General features: G+C 41.1%; 1 protein-coding gene across 19 annotated transcripts in view; it reads right to left on the bottom strand.

Moving 5' to 3' along the window:
- FREM1 (FRAS1 related extracellular matrix 1) overlaps positions 1 to 21173 on the bottom strand; it is a 183370-nt gene that overhangs the window by 39018 nt on the left and 123179 nt on the right. For 8 of the 19 annotated variants that reach the window (XM_060409483.1, XM_060409484.1, XM_015093208.4 and 5 more), the window contains 3 exons: positions 19316 to 19514; positions 13252 to 13516; positions 5076 to 5490 (listed from right to left, as the gene is read on the bottom strand). In XM_060409483.1, the coding sequence (XP_060265466.1) occupies positions 5076 to 5490; positions 13252 to 13516; positions 19316 to 19514 (879 nt within the window). Of the gene's footprint in view, positions 1 to 1797; positions 5541 to 13251; positions 13517 to 19315; positions 19515 to 21173 lie in introns of those variants that run through there. The other 11 variants (XM_060409486.1, XM_042243458.2, XM_060409487.1 and 8 more) reach the window with 5 other exon arrangements.

Genomic DNA, 21173 nt, shown 5'->3' on the forward strand with positions numbered 1-21173 from the left:
TACTCAGTTTGGGAATATAAGTGGTACACCTATGTTTAGGAGATTCAGTTCAATTCAGTCGCTCAGTCTGTCCAATTCTTTGCGACACCATGGAATGCAGCATGCCAGGCCTCCCTGCCCATCACCAACTCCTGGAGCTTACTCAGACTCATGTCCATTGAGTCAGTGATGCCATCCAACCATCTCATCCTCTGTCATCCCCTTCTTCTCCTGCCTTCAATCTTTCCCAGCATCAGGGTCTTTTCCAATGAGTCAGTTTTTCGCTTCAGGTGGCCAAAATATCACAGTTTCAGCTTCAGTATCAGTCCTTCCAACAAATATTCAGGACTAATTTCCTTTAGGATGGACTGGTTGGATCTCCTCGCAGTCCAAGGGAATCTCAAGAGCCTTCTCCAACACAACAGTTCAAAAGCATCAACTCTTCGGCACTCGGCTTTCTTTATAGTCCAACTCTCACATCCATACATGGCTACTGGAAAAACCACAGCTTTGATTAAACAGACATTTGTTGGCAAAGTAACGCCTCTCCTTTTTAATATTCTGTCTAGGTTAATAGCTCTTCTTCCAAGGAGCAAGCGTCTTCTAATTTCATGGCTACAGTCACCATCTTCAGTGATTTTGGCGCCCCCCCCCCCAACAAAAAACAGTCTCTCACTGCTTCCATTGTTTCCCCATCTATTTGCCATGAAGCGATGGGACCAGATGCCATGATCTTCGTTTTCTGAATGTTGAGCTTTAAGCCAACTTTTTCACTCTCCTCTTTCACTTTCATCAAGAGGCTTTTCAGTTCTTCTTTGCTTTCTGCCATAAGGGTGGTGTCATCTGCATATCTGAGGTTATTGATATTTCTCCCGGCAATATTGATTCCAGCTTGTGCTTCATCCAGCCCAGCGTTTCTCATGATGTACTCTGCATAGCAGTTAAATAAGCAGGGTGACAATATACAGCCTTGACATACTCCTTTCCCAATTTGGAACGAGTTTGTTTTTCCATGTCCAGTTATAACTGTTGCTTCCTCACCTGCATAAAGGAGGCAGGATTTCTCAGGAGGCAGGTCAGGTGGTCTGGTATTCCCATCTCTTTCAGAAGTTTCCACAGTTTGTTGTGATCTATGCAGTCAAAGGCTTTGGTATAATCAATAAAGCAGAAGTTGATGTTTTTCTGGAACTCTCTTGCTTTTTTGATGATCCAGCAGATGTTTGCAATTTGATCTCTGGTTCCTCTGCCTTTTCTAAATATGGCTTGAACATCTGGAAGTTCACAGTTCACATACTGTTTAAGCCTGGCTTGGAGAATTTTGAGAATTATTTTGCTAGTGTGTGAGATAAGTGCAATTGTGCAGTAGTTTGAGCATTTTTTGGCATTGCCTGCCTTTGGCTTTGGAATGAAATCTGGCCTTTTCCAGTCCTGTGGCCACTGCTGAGTTTTCCAAATTTGCTGGCATATTGAGTGCAGCACTTTCACAGCATCATCTTTCAGGATTTGAAATAGCTCCACTGGAGTTCCATCTCCTCCACTAGCTTTGTTCATAGTGATGCTTTCTAAGGCCCACTTGACTTCACATTCCAGGATGTCTGGCTCCAGGTGAGTGATCACACCATCGTGATTATCTTGGTTGTGAAGATCTTTTTGTACATTTCTTCTGTGTATTCTTGCCGCCTCTTCTTAATATCTTCTGTTTCTGTTAGGTCCATACCATTTCTGTCCTTTATCGAGCCCATCTTTGCATGAAATGTTCTCTTGGTATCTCTAATTTTCTTGAAGAGATCTCTAGTCTTTCCCATTCTATTGTTTTCCTTTATTTTTTTGCATTGATCACTGAGGAAGGCTTTCTTATCTCTCCTTGCTATTCTTTGAAACTCTGCAGTCAAATAGGTATATCTTTCCTTTTCTCCTTTGCCTTTTGTGTCTTTTCTTTTCTCATTTATTTATAAGGCCTCCTCAGACAACAATCTTGCCTTTTATATTGGTTTTTCTTGGGGATGGTCTTGATCACTGCCTCCTATACTTTGCCACGAACCTCCGTCCATAGTTCTTCAGGCACTCTATCAGATCTAGTCCTTTGAATCTATTTGTCACTTCTACTGTATAATTGTAAGGGATTTGATTTAGATCATAGCTAAATCAAACGGTCTAGTGGTTTTCCCTACTTTCTTCAACGTAAGTCTGAATTTGGCAATAAGGTGTTCATGATCTGAGCCACAGTCAGCTCCCAGTCTTGTTTTTACTGACTGTATAGGGCTTCTCCATCTTTGGCTGCAAAGAATATAACCAATCTGATATAGGTATTGACCATTTGGCCTAATTCATCACTCAGTGGTGGCCAATGTCATATTTTCTTGCCAGAAAGAGCTCTTAAAAGCAAGAGACTGAGGAGGTCACCTCTTCTGCATTACAGGTGGGTCAGTCAGTTCCTGAGTTATTTGACTTCTCTGCTCAGAGACATCAGGAAGTTCACAGGAATTATGGGAGAAAGTTTGAGGCTTTCCTTCTGAGGTTTTTTTGTTTGTTTTGTCTACACAAAAGGCAAGAAAACCTTGTACTTTCGATGAAAAACTTTTGCAACATGTATTCAACAATTCCCTATCAGTTAACTCTACAACTTCAAGAGATAAGGCTCTTGTGATAAAAACACTCTGTAAGATATTTTTGCTATTGGGAGAAACCTGATTGAAGTTCTGGTACTCTCTTCAAACCCCTTTTCCCTCCCTGTTCTGGAGTGTAGATAGGAACTCTTACACTGGCATTCAGAATTGATAATTCCATATTTGTAACCAAATAGAAGTGAAGTGAAGAGAAGTCGCTCAGTCATGTCTGACTCTTTGCGACTCCATGGACTGTAGCTTACCAGGCTTCTCCATCCATGGGATTTTCCAGGCAAGAGTACTGGAGTGGGTTGCTATTTCCTTCTCCAGATAGACCAGAACATTATGCCAGGTTGGGTAGTACTATGACATTTCTCTACATAGCATGGGGGTGGGGGTAGTCAGGAGTCAAGAAAAATATAAACTGACTGAAGAGTGGGAGGGAACTAACAACAATTAAAACATGTAATAAAAAAAGAAATTAACTTTACTATGCACAAGGTATTTCTTACATACTCTACCAATAATATCAACACCTTCTCTCTTCTCCCAGTGTATCATAATCTCATTCCACTTTCTAGACTTCCTTATAGTCAAAGATTCATCTTGTATCCACTCCGTGTTATCATAACTCCCCATTTTCACCCTCAGATCTCACTTTACATAAAGACTGTGATGGTTAATTCTACATGCCAATTTAGCCAGGATGTTTGGTCAAGCTAGATGTTCCTGTGAAGGCATTTTTTTAAACTGATGAGTATTTCAATCAATAGACTTTGAGTAAAGCAGATTACCCTCCATAACGTGGATGGGCCTCATCCAATCATTTAAAGGCCTTAAAAAAGGAAGACTGAAGTCTCTTGAAGAGGAAGGAAATCTGCCTCCAAACTGCCTTTGGACTCAAGACTGTAACATCAACTCCTTCTGAAATCTTCAGGCTGCTGGCCTGCCTCGTAGATTTTGGAATGTGTCAGACCCCACAATTGCATAAGCCAATTCCTGAACAGAACACAGTCTTTCTCTCTTCCTCTCTCTCTTATCATTTATACATGTATAAATTATATAATCCTATTGTTTGTTTCTCTGGAGATCCCTGACTAAGACAGAGAAGAAAGAGGAAGGGGAAATTATTATTATTTTATATAATCAGAATGTATTCTGCATTAAGACAGATTTACATCTTTTACGCTATTGGTGGAAGTGTGTAGAACAGGGTGAACTGTATCCAAGGAGAATGGATTCAAGGCTCTGAGAGCCAGGATATACTTGATGTGTTTTGACTAAAAAAAGAAAAACACGTTATGTCCTCCAAGAATCATCTTAACAGTCAACATAACTGTGGCGGCAAAGTACCACAAAGGACACAGCACTGGGGATCAGGAAGACTGGAGCTCCTTATGTGTGTTTGACCAAATTGTTTAATTTTTGAACTTCTGAACATCTATAAAATGGAGACAATAAAACTCAGTTCATTGGATTTTTATGAAAATTAAATGAGATTTATATAAAGCAGGTCTGACCTACAGTTAACACTTTAAAATTGTAGCTTTTATAATTATTTTTCTCATCAATACATGGATAATACTGATGTAGCTGCATACATTTTTGGGTGTTTAATTGAATACCATTAAAATTACAGTTAACCATTAAAATGCTCTTGGACTGCAAGGAGATCAAACCACTCAATCCTAAAGGAAAATTAACCCTGACTATTCAGCGGAAAGACAGATGCTGAAGCCGAAGCTCTATACTTTGGCCACCTGATGTGAAGAGCCAACTCACTGGAAAAGACCCTAATGCTGCAAAAGACTGAGGGCAAGAGGAGAAGGGGACGGCAGAGGATGAGATGGTTAGATAACATCTTTGACTCAATGGACATGAATTTGAGCAAACTTCTGGAGACAGCGGCGGACAGAGAAGCCTGGCGTGCTGCAGTCCATGGGGTCACAAAAAGTCGGACAAGACTTAGCAACTGAACAACAGCAATGCTAGTAGATAACATAGGCCAATAAGCATCATTATAATAGTATAGTTAGATATTATAAAAGCAATTATAAGAGATTGAATACCTAACATACTTCAGGCAACATGCTAGTACCCTGGATACCTTATCTTATGTAATTCTTACCACAATGCTGTAAGGCATGTTTTTTGAGAACAAAACGTAGAATCAGAAGAGTCAAAAAACTCTTTTTAGTTCACACAGCTTTGAAAATACTGAAAGCAGAAATTCCAACCTAGGTGTCTGTCTCCAAATGTATTTTGGTCCTTTGTGTATTACCACTGACTCCAAAGGTCAGTCATTATCTTGTACGCAGGCAGCACATCTGTTTTGTGTTCATATTAACACGCTTGGTGCCTTGCTTAGTACCTGGCATGCTATAGACACACATTATACATTTGAATGAAAGAAGGAAGGAAATAGGAAACAGTTCTCCCAGAAGTCGTGTTCTTATCTCTGACCATGAACCATGTATTTGTTATACTTGCCTGGATGGTGAATGATACAGGTTCTTGCCACACTCTCCCATCCACAAGAAAGCCGTGGTTTGTCCTATCTGTGGCCACAAAAGTGAAGTGGTCAGTCCGAGAATCCCCTCCCAAGTGCCGATAGGCCACATGCCCGCTGTCCACGTCCAGCTGAGTGAAGTTGCGTGGGATAAGCGCCATCCCCTGCAGGTAGAGCTGGCCATGCCGTGGGAGCTGGGCCAGAAGAAAGGTGAGCTTCTCGGCTGGAGTGTCAGGGTCGGTCAGCTGCAGGAGGTCAGGGGAGAGCAGGCCTGTGGCCCCTTCAACCAGTCTCAACCCCTTGTTCCTGGTCACCACGGGTAAGGCTGTGTCCACAGTCTCCAGTGTGATCTCAAAAGCCCCAGGCTTGGTCTGAAGTCCATTGCTGACGATGAATCTGGCAAAGAGAGGCAAGGCAGCCTTCAACATGGATTCTTGTGTCACCATCTATTGGAATGAAATGATAACAATACACACCTTTACTCAAGGCCATATTGTGCTGGGATGTGAAGGAAAGCTCAAGAGCAGATCTTTTAGGAGGACACCATTCTATCCATTAAACCAGTCACTAGACAATGCGTACACGGACCATTCTAACCCCCCAAGTATTGCTCAGCAGCATGGATGGTAGATTCCTGGGATGGGGCAGGTTAACTGTGCCAATGATATTTCTCACGCTTGTCAATACTTAGTGTCATTTCTTGCCCCAAATAGGAATTTCATAGCCCAGACTCTTTTGCAATTGTATTTTCTTTGTGAGATTTTAATAGGCTCAGTTCTTAAGGCTGATCATTGGAAGCCCATCCAATAAAGTACTGAGTAGGCTGAATTTGGCTAATTCACTCAATTCATATATTTTCCTATTTGTTTTCACATTTGCCCATGACAAGATATGGGGGAGTTGTGTTAGACAAAGATTATTCCCCGGCTTTAAAGAAAAGAAAACTCGAGTGGAAAGATTCAGAAACATGGCAGATCATAAGGCAGGTAGGAGACAGACCTGGGGTGAACACCCAGGTCCTCTGACTCCACACCTTCTGTTCTTGCAGTTTTAGTGACTGCTGGTTTAACAGTCCACTAAGAAAGAGTTGTGGTGCCTAAGTATCACTGCAGACCTAGAAGAGAAAACTGAAATGATACAAATCCAAGCTGAGCAAGATGTTTCTTACACTTGAAGCTCTGTGATACCACAGCGTGCTTCTGATTACATGGATCACTAAATCACATTCCACCCACACCGACAAGCTCAAAATTAAACTAACCAAAATCACCCTTATAACATTTCAATGTGTAATTTCTATACAAAAGACAGTTGAAACTATGATGAAATTAAGCCAACAAAATCTGCTATTGAAACTCCAACAAGTTAGGAAATCACTAATCTCAAATAGAACTGACACATTCACCACTGGTCAAAGAAACGTACTTCAAAACAATCATGGAATTGTATCTATTTGTTTTTTCCCATGTACCAGTTCTGAAATAGTCATGGGGGATAGAAACACTCTTATGTTCCACGGATGTAAAAATCTCCTAAAACACTGTAGTATGTATAACACTGAATGATAAAAGAATTTTCTTTGGAGGTTCTTTTTTAAAATTAGAGAAGATATGGGGTTTATATTTATTTTATTAATTTGACAAATGTGACTACCAAGTTTTTTTTTTCTCTACAAAAGATATCTTTCGGGGATAGAAGGTTGATGCTTTGCTGTTGAACATGAAGGAACAGGAAACCAGGTTGTGTGAGTGTGATGAGTCTGCCAGCCTGCCTGAGGCAAAAGACTCAGGGACAAGAGCAGCTGGACCAGAAGTTACAGGGAGATGAGTTTGGCAGATACAGATTTTGCTTTGAAGGCTAGGCTAACATTTTTGAGCTTTCTAATTATCAAGCTAGTAAGACTGCCTACCAGGAAAATAGGATGCGATGATTGGAAAAGGAATCTGTCCGAAAAGTTAAAACTGCTAAGTGAAATACTCCAAATAAAACACATTTTGGGACATTTCACATACCTTGACTTGTAAAGAATACAATTTGTGTGTGTGGTTTTTTTTCACCCCCACAGCTCAAACAAGAATATGGAATCAACTTTAGAATCGGAGATGGAACAAAATCATAGTTTCCTTAAAACAAAACAATATGTTTGGATAAATATATTCTAAGCAAATAGGTAATTTCATTGCTGGATCATGGAGTGTTTGCAAAATCCATTCTTTTTTAAAAAGAAAAAAAAATCACACCTGAGAAAAAATATTTGTGTATGCTCTTCACCTTTTATTAGTCACTTTGACAATATCAAAGATCAGGTGATACACATTTTTAGATACAAAACTCATGGTCTGTTTCTCAGGGGATGCTCTTCATGGAATTATGCCCTTATACTATCGTCTTCTGGTTACCTTTGTCCTATTTCCTCCCTGGAGTCTATCTGAGCAGAGGTAAAAACTGGAGACTAGGCATCCTCTCAGGGCCTCCATTTTCATGGAGCCTTCAACTTTGCCCTCTTTCACAATGTAAAATGGCTGTCGTTTTAAATTAGCAATTTATAGTTGAGCACAGACTTAAGCCAGAGAACATGTAGGCATGTCAAATGCTGGTGGAGAAGGAAGAAAAAGAGAAGGGGAGAGACAGCCATCAGGAGCAAGAAGGTGAAGCAGGAGCCCCAGGGGCTGCCAGGGGTGCATCAGAGGTGGCCGTTTTGAGTATCTGATTCTGACTTTCTCCTCTGGAGACTAAATTCCAAAATTGCCCCACTGGGTGCCCCAAGCTCAGTCTCAAGGTGGCTGCATTATCCACATACATGTGACCTGTCTGAGGCCACTGATGTTTTCTCATGATCTAGGCAGTCCATCTCAGACTCCTCTCTGCCTCTGACAGGCATCTGACCACAGTGAAAATCAGCAGTCTGCCCTCAGTCAGAGGGGAATGAGGGTGAGTGGGTTAGGGGCCATTTAAGATAAGAAACATGTTTCCTGAGGCCGGTGTTCCCAGCTGGGATGCTCAGGCAGCTGTCTGTACTGACAGAAAGCTAACAAGCCAGTGGCCAAAAGGATGCAATGTCCCAACGTGACTGGATCAAGTACATCTTACCACGTTCACAAGTAACAGTGCAAACTATTCGCAAGCAGAGAACATTATCAGAGAGAGTGAGAGGCGGGATGAATCGGTCCTGGTTGGCTTCCCAGTCAAAAGAAAAAAACGCCTAGCAGAACCAGTGCGACAAGGTCAACGCTTTGTGCCTGTAAACATTGACCAGATGATCTTACAAATGGCTCACACCATCCCCCTCAGAAGAAACCTTCCAAATAGATTTTGAAGTTTTAAAACAATAGTGCCATTGCTATTACAGCATCTAATCAAGCTTAAGAAGCCAGTGGCGTTGAGGTGGCCACTCCTTATGTGGGTCCATTTTGTTTAATTTCCTTTATTATGCCCCCCCTGAGAAGCAACGCAGCCAAGATGACCACTGTCTCATGAAATTTGGGGAATGACTCTCAGATCTGTGTGGGGTGCCTGCCCGGCCTGATTTCACCATTACCATGGTGCTTTCAAGCTTTCTGCATTTCCTGGCAATAGAGTTGGCTGAAGAATCTGCCATCTGTCATGGCATTTAAAAGATAAAAATGGAATCATAAATAGAGCCAGTTCTTCAGGAAAAAAAAAAAAAAGTCCAACCGGCATGTCAAAATGGAGGACATTAGCATGTTCTTTTAGAACCCGGCTGCCAGCAGCTGAAGTCAGCTTGCTAATCACTTGGTGTCAGCTGTCCCAGAATGTGCTGCCAAATCCTTCTTCCAGGCCAGCAGCACCAAACAATACAGGAAAAATTTATGATTCACAAAATATTTTTGCAGAAGGTAAAATCTGACCATTAAACTCCCCTGTTTAATTAATGCTGCCATAGCTTACATTAAAAAGTGAAGGGAGGAGGGAAGCTCTCTGCCACAGAATTTATCTCTTCTCCCCAGCCAAATTCCTTGCCAGATTTAACAGCAAGCAACATAAATTTAGGTGATTAGATTGGTTGCATATATTTAATTTTTAAAAAGCACCATGATCACACTTTCATTAAAACAGCCTTTCAGCTTTGGTTGAATGCCACCTGGCAGACAACACAATGGTTGGGTTAGTGAAATGACAAGATTAAAACAAGGGTCTTCAGCAGATGTGAGGCTCTCCCATTATAAGATGCAAAACTGCTGGTCAAACATCAGAACGACACACACGGAGAAGGGTCCTTCCCACAAGCAGAGATTCTCCGCAAGGTTTTCAGTAGTCAGGGATAATGGAAAGACCTCTCCACAGTGAGATCTCAGCCCAAATTTAGCTCTGATACTCAGCCATGTCAATTTAGGTGACTTTTTCCCTCTTCGAGACTCACTTTTCTCACCCATAAAATGGGAACAAGACATCTCTCTCGGGGTAGTGGTGTAAAGGCTTAAGAGCAATGATACTTGCATAAAAAGGGTCTAGTACATGGCTTGAAGAGGCTTCTCAGGTGGCATTAGTGGTATAAAACCCACCTGCCAAGGCAGGAGACATAAGAGACAAGGGTTCAATCTCTGAGTCGGGAAGATCCCCTGGGCAAGGGAATGGCAACCCACTCCAGTATTCTTGCCTGGAGAATCCCATGGACAGAGGAGCCTGGCAGGCTACAGTTCATAGGGTCACACAGAGTCAGACACGACTGAAGTGACTTAGCATGCACACACACATTGCTTGATCTATTACAGGTGTATCAAGACTAGCTTTCTTACACATAAATGAAGGGACTGGATTAAAGCAGTGTGTTCCTATGCTTGCTGTTTACTGTCTCGATGACCCTGTTTCCTAATCTTGAGTCATTCAAACACCATCTTCACAATTTTTGCCATTTTCTGGTACTACTTGTACTCTTATTACCTACCATTTTGCTTTATATCAACTCATTGTTCTTCTTAAATAAATGTACTTGAAAAGAAACCTTTTAACAACTAAAAGACCAAAGTTTTCACTCATAAAAACGAAATCACCATAAACACAACAAAAATAAATACAAGAAACCAACTGTTTTTCATTCGCGCTAGATGTTGTTGGCCAATGGCTTGGAGCCTGCGGCCTGTACACTCTTTGCTAAAAAGGGAAAAACAGTCCATACTGAAGAGCTGTTAAGGACATATGAGCACAGGCCGCCTGAGACTTCCTTCTAGAAACAGAAGGACTGAGAGTATTAAAAAGGAGTTTCTCGCTCTCGAATCTCCATTACTTAATGTCTCCTTTCTGTACCAGCCAACATCATTTAGCATCTTTGTAGCATTGGTGGTACTAATCACTCATTTTACAAAATGGAGACACAGAGTTTCTGCTAAATGAAAGCCTTGCCCAGAAGCTCTCTGTGCAAAACAAACTAAAAATCAAACCACCAACAAACTAAACAAAACAAAGTTATCTCAGTAACTCGAGATGTGAGCTGAAGAACACCATTAATTCAGCCCCTTCATGTGCTGTCTGGGAGAGGACATCAGAGGCTCCTGTACACCTTCAGACGCCTCAGAGCACACTGGGAAAATGCACTGGACTGGACTGGACACAGCTAGTCCCAATGGCATCGGACTCACCTGTAGAGCTTTTAAAAGTACAGATTCTTAGGCCTGACACTGGACTCACTAAGGTTGTCTCTCTGCAGTGAGGACCAAGAATTTAAATTTTGTAAATCTCTCAGGTAACTCTCTTGAGAGTCTAGAAACTTAGAAACTCCTGGGATGAATGATTTTATAAACACCCTCAAGTATGATTCTCTATGGATGTGAATTAGGAAGCTGTTATGGTATCACTAATTCTCACACCATAGATATCGTTTTTTTATTCTCAGCTCATCACTACCATCTAATTAAGGCCTAATTATTATTTCCCAACATTTTTATGTGTTCATTCTTTGGCTTCACCAGCAGAATCTCTGGTTTCTCCAATACAGTCATGAATGTCTTCAGCAGACTCTCCGTAGGCATGGATGGAAGCAAACAGGAATGGACAGGAAAAGAAGTTCCAGAAATTGGTGTCAAATGAAAAACCCTGAATCTGATAAACCTGCGTTAAGCTAATAAGCATCCACCCTCCATTAATAAACAGGAAAAAAGGAATCATATTGCTCTTTATAACTTATTCCTTCCTTCAAGATTAATCTTGGTATTGTAAAGATTGGAGAGAAAAAAAAGGGGGCCAAGGAAAGAATCTGGTAAACAATAATAACTATAAGAATAACAAAAACGATAGAAACATTATTATTAACATTAAAATCTAATATTAATAATAGAAACCAATACTTATCTTGTTCTTCCTATGTGCCATGACTTGGGTTTTTTATTGGAATATAATAGCTTTACAATGTTGTGTTAGTCTCTGCCGTACAACACCATGAATTGGCCATATATATACATTATCTGCTCCCTCTTGGGCCTCCCTCGCACCCGCTCTCCCATCCAACCCCTCTAGGTTGCCGTGGAGTGTCCAGCTGAGCTTCCTGTGCTATTCAGCAGCACCCCGCTAGCTAGCTATTTTCTGTACGGTCGTGTATGTATGTCAATGCCACTCTCCCAATCCGTCCCCCTTCCCCTCCCCACTGTGTCCACAAAGCCATTCTCTATGTCCGCTCGTCTATTCCTGCCCTGCAGATAGGTTCCTCAGTATCATTTTTCTAGATTCCATATTAAGAACATTACATACATAAGCTCATTTAAAGCCCTCAACAACTCTGACATAGCCACTGTGAGCATCATTCCTTTTCACAGAGGCATTTATAGGAGCACAGGAGAAGGAATGACTTGAGGAAAACCAGATATGTGGGTCATGAAGACACAGACCCGACCCCAGTTTCATGCTTTCATGACTCTGTACCATATCCCAAGCCAAGGAATCAGTGGGAAAAGTAATCCCCACTTCTGATGTTTTCGTTAACACCTAGCAACACTCAAGCACTGAATTGGTATTAAGATAGTGAGCCACCAAATGATTATCTGCTTGTTAAGAACATTTGTCTAAAGAAAAAAGGAGGTATTAGTCTAAAGTTCCCTGGATTTGTTTTTTACCTAACTATACAACTCATCTTTTCAAACCATCATTCCAAATACCAAAAAGGCAAGCAAAATAATCTTTACTAACATTTAAACATTGTTTATCATAGCAGACATACTGAATTAGAAAAGATATATGATAGAGGAGAGTGGCATTTGGACATGGCTTTATCCGTGTACTTGATAGTTTATGGGAGCCTGTCAAATAACATAGCAGTCTGCTAGAGTTGTGTTATTTTATAGCATTCTTTTGAAGATTGTATTCTGACATGATAAAAATCATAGTGGAGGACAGAAGCCCTGTGTGTATGGAAGATGAATCAAGGCTCTCAGAGCTCTTTCTTAATTAGAAAATTAAGGGTTAGATGTGTACCAAGGTCCCCCAAAAGCTAGTCCAGGATTTCTGGGTTCTCAACCCAGCCCTGGGAATCTGTATTTCTATCAGGAACCCCAAGTTCAGCCAGTTTTCATAACTACTAAAGGGTAGACCCTCTAGAGTTTTTCTTGCTTTATGTGACTGGAAATAGATTTCAGTATTTTAAATGAACGCAGCCTTTCATTATTGTTGTATCTTTGCCTTTTCAACAGATTGTTATTCTTCCCAGTGATTTATTTGATACAGAATCCTTGAACAGGTGCACAGCCCCCAATTATAACACTGTTTCTATGGGGAAATATGATCCACTTTATGACAACATGATTTATGATATAGTTACCCAAACACATTGTATCAAAAGGCACTGTCTGCTTATGCCAAATGTTTACCAGCAAATTTCTTTTCCTTGGATAGAAAAACAGACTCAGATAAAGAGGTTAAATTACTTTACCACATCTCCCATTACTGGATATCCTCAGGTCTTCACATGTCTCTTCACCGAACAGCTTGCGTGGAGATTTGCTTAGGTGTTTACTTTTAAAAAAACAAGCCCTAATTTCTGGCCTGGCTACTACTGTCAGTTTAATTGTGCAATCTTCTCTCTCATCCATCGAGGCAGTGGATGAAGAGCAGATTTATACTGGAGCTGGAAAAGGGCATATTTTTCCTTGCCTTTGTCTTTCTAAGCATTCATTCAAAGAAGGCATTCTGAAAAGTTTCCTCAGGGCTCACCTGAATGTGTCTCTGTGGACAGCTGTTGTGCTCTTATCCACATAGCAGACTGTCTGCCCTGCTATATCCATTTGGCTGAAGCTTGTAATGGGGACCCCAGGATAGCGGACGTACTCAACCTGGCCAAATTGCGGTGGGGAGGTGATGACGTAGAGAAGTTCCTCGGGCTTGTCTGTTCCATCCACAGCAAGGAGAGTGGTGGTCGTCAGGAAACCTCTGCCACCTCTAGACACCACAAGTGGTTTTGCCAGGATGACAATATCACCTGTGTGGCAGAAGAGATGGTGGTCAAAATTTGAAAAATAAAACATCTATGGTGAAGGTCAAAAGCAAAGGCCAAACTGCAGAAATCAAAATCTCAATTGTAGAATAAGAATAGAGACACAGATGTAGAGAACGGATGTGTTGACACGAGGGGCAGCAGAGAGAGGGATGAGCTGGGAGATTAGGTTTGACATACAAACACACATATGCGTGTGTGGGCAGGTGCTCAGTAGTGCCTGACTCTGTGCAGCCCTATGGACTGTAGCCCGCCAGGCTCCACTGTCCATGGGATTCTCCAGGCAAGAATACTGGAGTGGGTTGCCATTTCTTCCTCCAGAGGTCTTCCCAACCCAGGGATTGAACCTGCATCTCCTGTGTCTCCTGCTTTGGCAGGTGGATTTTTACCACTGAGCTACCTGGAAAGCCCATACACTACCGTGTGTAAGACATAGCTAGTGGGGAAGCTGTTGTATGGCGCAAGGAACTTAGCTCGGTGCCCTGGAGGGGGTGTTGCTGGGAAGGAGGTCCAAGAAGGAGAGGATATATGTAGACATGCACACACAGAAGAGGTTCACACTGTTGTACAGCAGAAACTAACACAACATTGAAAAGCAATTATACTCCAATAAAAAATACCTAAGAAGTGACCCCAAAAAAACAACCCTAACATGACATAGCAAGATGTCTATGACTGGGATTAATCAAAGAATTTGGCCAAAGACATACGCAGATATCACAGAGAAGGGGCAACACGTAAGGCCAATAAAGACGCAAGATATGCTCATGAATAGTCAGGGAACTACAGACCAAGATCACAATAAACTGCCATCTCACATCGCTCTGACAGGCCAAGATGTGGAAGGCTGAAGGTGGCACGTGTTGAAGAGGATGGGGACTCTTGCACACAGTTCGAGTCAGAGTGTAAACTGGTACACAACCTAGAATTATTTTGTAAAGAGTTGGATACTCACATATGCCTTGACCCAGTGATGCCACTCCAGCGGTGTGCTGGAGAGAAACATGCGCACTTGTACCCAGGAGGTCTGTGCTAGAAAGGTCACGGCAGCTCTGTTTTTAACTGAAAACACTGGAGATGACCCAGATGCCTTTTCGGAAGGTGAATGTATAAACAAGCTGTGGCCTATTCATACAGTTGAATTTCGCAGAGTAGCAAAATGAAGGCACTAGAGCTACACGCAGCTACACAGATGCAGCTTATTAACATGTATTAGTTGAGTGAGCAAGTCCTGGAGAACCACAAACAAAGGTAGGAAACTTGACACAAAATTCAGGATGGTGGTTTTCTCTGGAGGATGGAATGGGTAGATAGGTAGACTCTGATACTGTTAATATTCCAGTTCTTGTATGTATGGTGGCTACACAGGGGCTGTTATATGTATTTAAAAGACTATGAGTGAGTGTCTGAATGAGCAAAGAAGGTGATCACACACAAAGGATACAGAGCCTCATAAACTAAAGGTTATATCAAATTTTGTTCACCTGAGGTTCATCAAAAAATTATCATAATTAAAATACCCTGGAGTTTCAACTTTGTGCTAAGTAAGGGAGAAAGACCCTTAAAATTTTACACCAACACTGTGATAAGCCATTGCCATGTGTCTAGGCTATAAATGAGGAAACTAAGGTGTACAAATGTTACCAACTTGGTAATGATTATACAATTAGGAAAGACAGAGCTAGAATTTATACCCAAGTCATCTGACCCAAGAGCTCACACTCAAACCTCAAAGACCCTGATGCTGGGAAAGACTGAAGGCAGGAGAAGGAGACGACAGAGGATGAGATGGTTCAGTGGCATCATCAACTCAAAGGACATGAGTTTGAGCAAGCTCTGGGAGTTGTTGATAGACAGGGAAGCCTGGTATGCTGCAGTCCATGGGGTCACAAAGAGTCAGACACAATTTGGCAACTGAGCAATGACTAACTTCTAATAGGTAAAGACGAGTTCATCTCAGTTCAGTCGCTCAGTCGTGCCAAACTCTTTGCGACCCCATGAACTGCAGCATGCCTGGCTTCCCTGTCCATCACCAACTCCCAGACCTTACTCAATCTCATGCCCATTGAATCAGGATGACATTGAACTATCTCATCCTCTGTCATCCCCTTCTCTTCCCACCTTCAATCTTTTCCAGAATCAGGGTCTTTTTCAATGAGTCAGTTCTTCGTGTCAGTTGGCCAAAGTATTGGAGTTTCAGCTTCAGCATCAGTCCTTCCAACAAATATTCAAGACTGATTTTCTTTAGGATGGACTGGTTGGATCTCCTTGCAGTCCAAGGGACTCTCAAGAGTCTTCTCTAACACCACAGTTCAAAGGTATCAATTCTGCAGTGCTCAGCTTCCTTTACAGTCCAACTCTCACATACATACATGACTACTGGAAAAACCACAGCTTTGATTAAACAGACATTTGTTGGCAAAGCAATGTCTCTCCTTTTTAATACACTGTCTAGGTGAGTAGCTCTTCTTCCAAGAAGCAAGCGTCTTCTAATTTCACAGCTACCATCACCATCTGCAGTGATTTTGGAGCCCCTCCCCCCAAAAAAAGTCTCTCACTGCTTCCATTGTTTCCCCATCTATTTGCCACGAAGCGATGGGACCAGATGCCATGATCTTAGTTTTCTGAATGTTGAGTTTAAGCCAACTTTTTCACTCTCCTCTCACTTCCATCAAGAGGCTCTTTAGTTCTTCTGCATTTTCTGCTGCTAAAAATTCTATAGTGCACAACAAAGACTTACATATTCCCAAATATTGATATTGCCATGACTGGGAAACCCTGTTTTAGATGATCAAATTAATCTTTTTTATATGTTATTGCTTTTTAACTCAAAATGCAACTTAAGTTCAATGTAGAATCAACAGTCAACCTAATTTTACATCAAAACCTGAGCCACGGATGATTCTGAGGGAGTTAAGATGAATACATCAAAGAAGAAAGAGGAATGAACAAAGCCAGGAAACAAAATTCACCCACAGGATGAAGAGCAGAAGATAGAGCTGAGGGCAGGAAAAATATCTAGGTTTTGCCTGAACCCAGTTTTTCAGCACTGTTTTTCACATTAGTCAGAGTATGGTTGAGGGTCAGCTATAGGCAATGTCCTTCTAAATGTCTCTCAAAGATGTCTGAGTCATTTTTGCCACTGTGCAAATCAGAAGTCACGGCACAATTGGAAAGCATGATGTTATCTATAATGGCTTCCAAAAAGTGTTCGAATTTGCTAATGTTAGGGTCTGATTTAGTCTAACAATTCAGTATAATTTCATTTAGAGATGAACAATTCTGATTATAAAGTTACACCGCAACCTGAGAAAATTTCCTCCAAAAGAAGGAAGGAAGGGAAAAAACTAAAGCAGTGAAGAAGGAGGAAAGAAGGAAGAATAGGATTCTGTACAGAGATAAAAAATACCACCAAATTAAAAGAAAAGCTTCTGAACTACTGAAAGTTTCAACAGGTTACTGTGTCTACTTGATTAAGTTTTCACAAATCCTTTTAGAAAATAATCACATGCCAGGTGTAGCAGAGACTAGGGAGGACCTCACCAGCCTCAGTACTTTTTCTTCGGGATGTACTGCTCCAGTTTCCACTGCCCAGCCTCCTTAAGGTGATTCAGCCACCAGGATGTATAGAGGGCAAGCACCCTGCCTCCACGCATAGCCCATGAAATTCTCCCATTTTCCTTCACATACCCACGTGTGCACGCGCGGCCGTGTCCGACTCTTTGCAACCCTATGGACTGTAGCCCGCCAGGCTGTCCACAGGATTCTCCAGGCAAGAATACTGGAGTGGGTTGCCATTTCTTCTTCCAAGGGATCTTCCTGATCCAGGGGCCAAACCCATGTCTCCTGCATCTCCTGCACTGGCAGGAGGATTCTTTACAACTGCACCGCATGGGAAGTCCATCGTCATCCACATCCCGCTCTCAAAGTGACTCCAAGGCCTTCAGGGACAAAGAATCCCCTGGCTAGAGAGAATCCCCAGGTGGGTGCATGGAACAGAACACTTCTGTACTCCCCAGGGAATGCACCATGCTAAGAATGACAGCACAGTCTGCTGCCCTAATACATATGTCGTCTGCCCAGATATTTCCCTTGTATTACTTTTGCCTGGACAAGTATTTATGAAGAATGTACTCTTACTTTTGCAAAGAGAATTAAATGTGTACAGTAACATGAACTTTTTATATATCTTCAAGGAAATAAGCAAATAAAATAATATAGCCTTCCCCTTCAAAAAAAAATCAAAATCAGTTAATCTGGCTTAAAATTTGTTTTAAAAAATTCAGGACAGCTGTAATTTTACCACATACATGAAGTAAAACTTTTACTGTACCTAAGCATCCAATTTAATTTAGCTCTGAGCTTTCCGGCAGCCAAGGCAAAAAAAAAAAAAAAAATGCATTCTGTTAATCTGTAATCAAGCATGTACTAAGGATCTAAGACTTTGCTTGGTCCTGAGAATATATAGGTCTTGGACTATACAGATGAATGAGATAGGTTCTTTACTCTCCTCACACAAGCTCTAAGTGAAAGTATGCAGTAGTAACAGTTGAGAATCAAAGACCTACTCTCTCCCTTGCTGAGCTTTCAGTACTTTTTTGGCTCTCCTCCTTCTGCCATTTATGTGCTGTTGAGTCCCATCATGCAAATGGTCTGCTTAATTAATTCAACAGAAGCTTACTATCAGGACTTCCCTGGTGGCCCAGTGGCTAAGACTCTGTACTCCCAATTCAGGGGACCTGGGTTCAATCCTTGGTCAAAGAACTAGATCCCGCATGCTGCATCTGAGGGTTCGCCTGCCGCAACTAAAGATCCTGCGTGTTGCGACAAAGACCTGGTGCAGCCAAATAAATACAAAATAAAAATTTTTTTAAGAGAAAAGCTTATTATCTTACAGCATTCTCCCTCATCCCTAAAGAGTATGTTTTAGCATTTCCAAAGCAAAAAGAGTAACAACTTTCAACCTTTTCAACAACAAAATTTCTTTGTGTTATTTTAAATTTTTTAAAAATATATTCATTTATATTTCCTTTATCATTCAGTTCAGTTCAGTTCAGTCACTCAGTCGTGTCCGACTCTTTTCGACCCCATGAATCACAGCACGCCAGGCCTCCCTGTCCATCACCAACTCCCAGAGTTCACTCAAACTCACATCCATCGAGTTGGTGATGCCATCCAGCCATCTCATCCTCTGTCGTCCCCTTCTCCTCCAGCCCCCAATCCCTCCCAGCATCAGTCTTTTCCAATGAGTCAACTCTTCGCATGAGGTGGCCAAAGTACTGGAGTTTCAGCTTTAGCATCATTCCTTCCAAAGAACACCCAGGACTGACCTCCTTCAGAAAGGACTGGTTGGATCTCGTTGCAGTCCCTCTATCATTACTGTATTGGAAATCTTTTCCCTTTCAAATTCTGTTTTTAGGTAATCATTCAATTCCTGAAGATAAAACTAGAGTTGGTGCATTGATTTGTAAAATTTTCCTTAAAGCATAAAACCTTGACAGTTAAACTAACCTGTGCAGCCATATTGCAGACAAGGCTGGATTTTTAACGGGCTTTTTGAAATACTGAAAATAACACATGAATTGGCTACTCTTGTAAACGAGGCGAAACAAGTGAGGAACCCAAGGATCAAATCATAACTGATGGAATTTCAAGTCTAAAGGATGGAAAGGAGAAAGGAAAGGAGGGAAGGAAGAAGAGAGGGCGAGAAGATGGGAGAGGTTTACAGCAGTGCACTTCTGCTGTAAAAGTTTGTCCCGATAAAGCCTGATAGAAATGCTTTACCTTTTCCCATATCCTTGATGGTGATGTGACAGTCGAATGCCGGCGACCTATTGTCACCATCCCAGAGGTGGAAGGTGAAGCTGTCTTGGTTCTTCTTGGAGTCCATGGCCCCGGTGTGTGTATATCTCAGCAAGTTCAAATCCACTTCTTCCTGAGTGCATTTCATGCCAGGGTACAGAGGGACCCAGTCCCTCCCTATCTGAAAGATACCAGAATTAGTCAGCTGCCCAGGTTTCCCCCTCCTCCCAAGGTGTGTTAGTGAACATCTTCCACATCCTCTGAAAACTTCCAAGATAAATGATATTTTAGAGAAACCCCAGATTCAATTATTTTGCCATTCTACCTCATATTTTTCATTGAAATAAATGTATTAAAATAATTTCAAACCTTAGGAAAAACAACTAGCTGTAAGCAAAGAGTTTTTTGCAAAGTCATGCAATTCAACTGCAGTACTACTAAGGTATTTATCATAAGCTATCATAGCTGATTAAATTTCAATTGATGAGAGCAGGTGGGTAATTGAGCTGTTGGAATTGATTCTTTAAAAATTAAATGTGTTTCACTTGGGATTTCCTTTTTTCTTTTTAGATCATATCATTGTTCAACTAATAAAATCTGTATTTCAAACCAGTTTGTCACTGGAGTTATCTGAAGTAGATAAAACACAAATAGAATGGGTGTATTTATTGTCTCTATGTTTTTCAGGTTTCCTAAAGACCAAAGAAAATGATCAAATTTTCTATTATTCCCTACATTTATATCCTGAGTCAGCACAAAAATCACTATAAATATCATATATATATTGTTAATTATACTGTTCTAAAAATAACTCAGCGTCAGTTAAGCATATATTCTATACAAAACTCAGTGCAGAAATTGTGGCATTTTCAATGAAAAGAGGTCTTTATGCTGAGGGAGAACTAACAACTGAGAGTATTAGAAAATATTAATAAATCTGTCTCTGATTAGTAATTCTGTTGTTATTCTCTTAAGATGTATAGCTTTCCCTAAGAGTGGTTTGTAAAAGTCATCTGACATAATTCAAGAAAAATGTCATCTTAAAAATTTATTGAATGATATTATCAAGTGCTTTTCCTATGTTTTAAGAGACTATAACAGAAATTTCAACATTTGTTTTTTATTTCCTTTGACACATTATTTCACATGCCCTCCTCCCCCCCTCACCGTGCTTCCACTTCCTTTTGTCACTCTCTTTGATAAAGTTCCCTCCTCTTTAATGTTTATGCCCAGCTGACGTATGCTCTGCCCTAGTTCTTACTGGGTGAAAGTTAATTATATTCTAATAATTAAGTTCATTGTTTGTTTGCATTATAAGGTCTATTTGAAAATTTAATTTTTAAAGCAGACACTCTTTCACGTTTTAAACCAGACAGCCTATAATCTAGTTAACTTTTTTCTTTATAGTCTTTTCCCAGAAGATACATTTTGCTTTCCCTCATCTCCAATTCCCAACTTGCATTCCCAAGTGTGAGCTTTGACTTGACAAAATCCATCTGCAAGCCTCCAAAGAGGAAGAAAATAAGAGTTGGACTCAAGGTGGGTAAAATGCAAGAAAGTCAACAAGAAAACAAAGATGCACGAGAAAGTCCAGGAGGCCAGCTCCCTGGTCTTGGAAAGACTTGGAGAACCCCTAGGGAGCTGGGAGAGAACTCTGTGGTGCCGTATTGGGAACCTGGACCCATCTGGATTTTTACATAACCAAAAACACTTTCGCTCCCATGCCACCCAAATGTGTGAGCTCTCACTGCATTTCTGCTTCATTACTCTCTGAAATGAAATAAGGCCACAGCTGCACCTCAGTTTAAATCAGTGATTTCTCTTCACTTCGATTCTCTAT

This window comes from Ovis aries, chromosome 2 (assembly GCF_016772045.2).
Source record: "Ovis aries strain OAR_USU_Benz2616 breed Rambouillet chromosome 2, ARS-UI_Ramb_v3.0, whole genome shotgun sequence".
Lineage (NCBI taxonomy): Eukaryota > Metazoa > Chordata > Mammalia > Artiodactyla > Bovidae > Ovis > Ovis aries.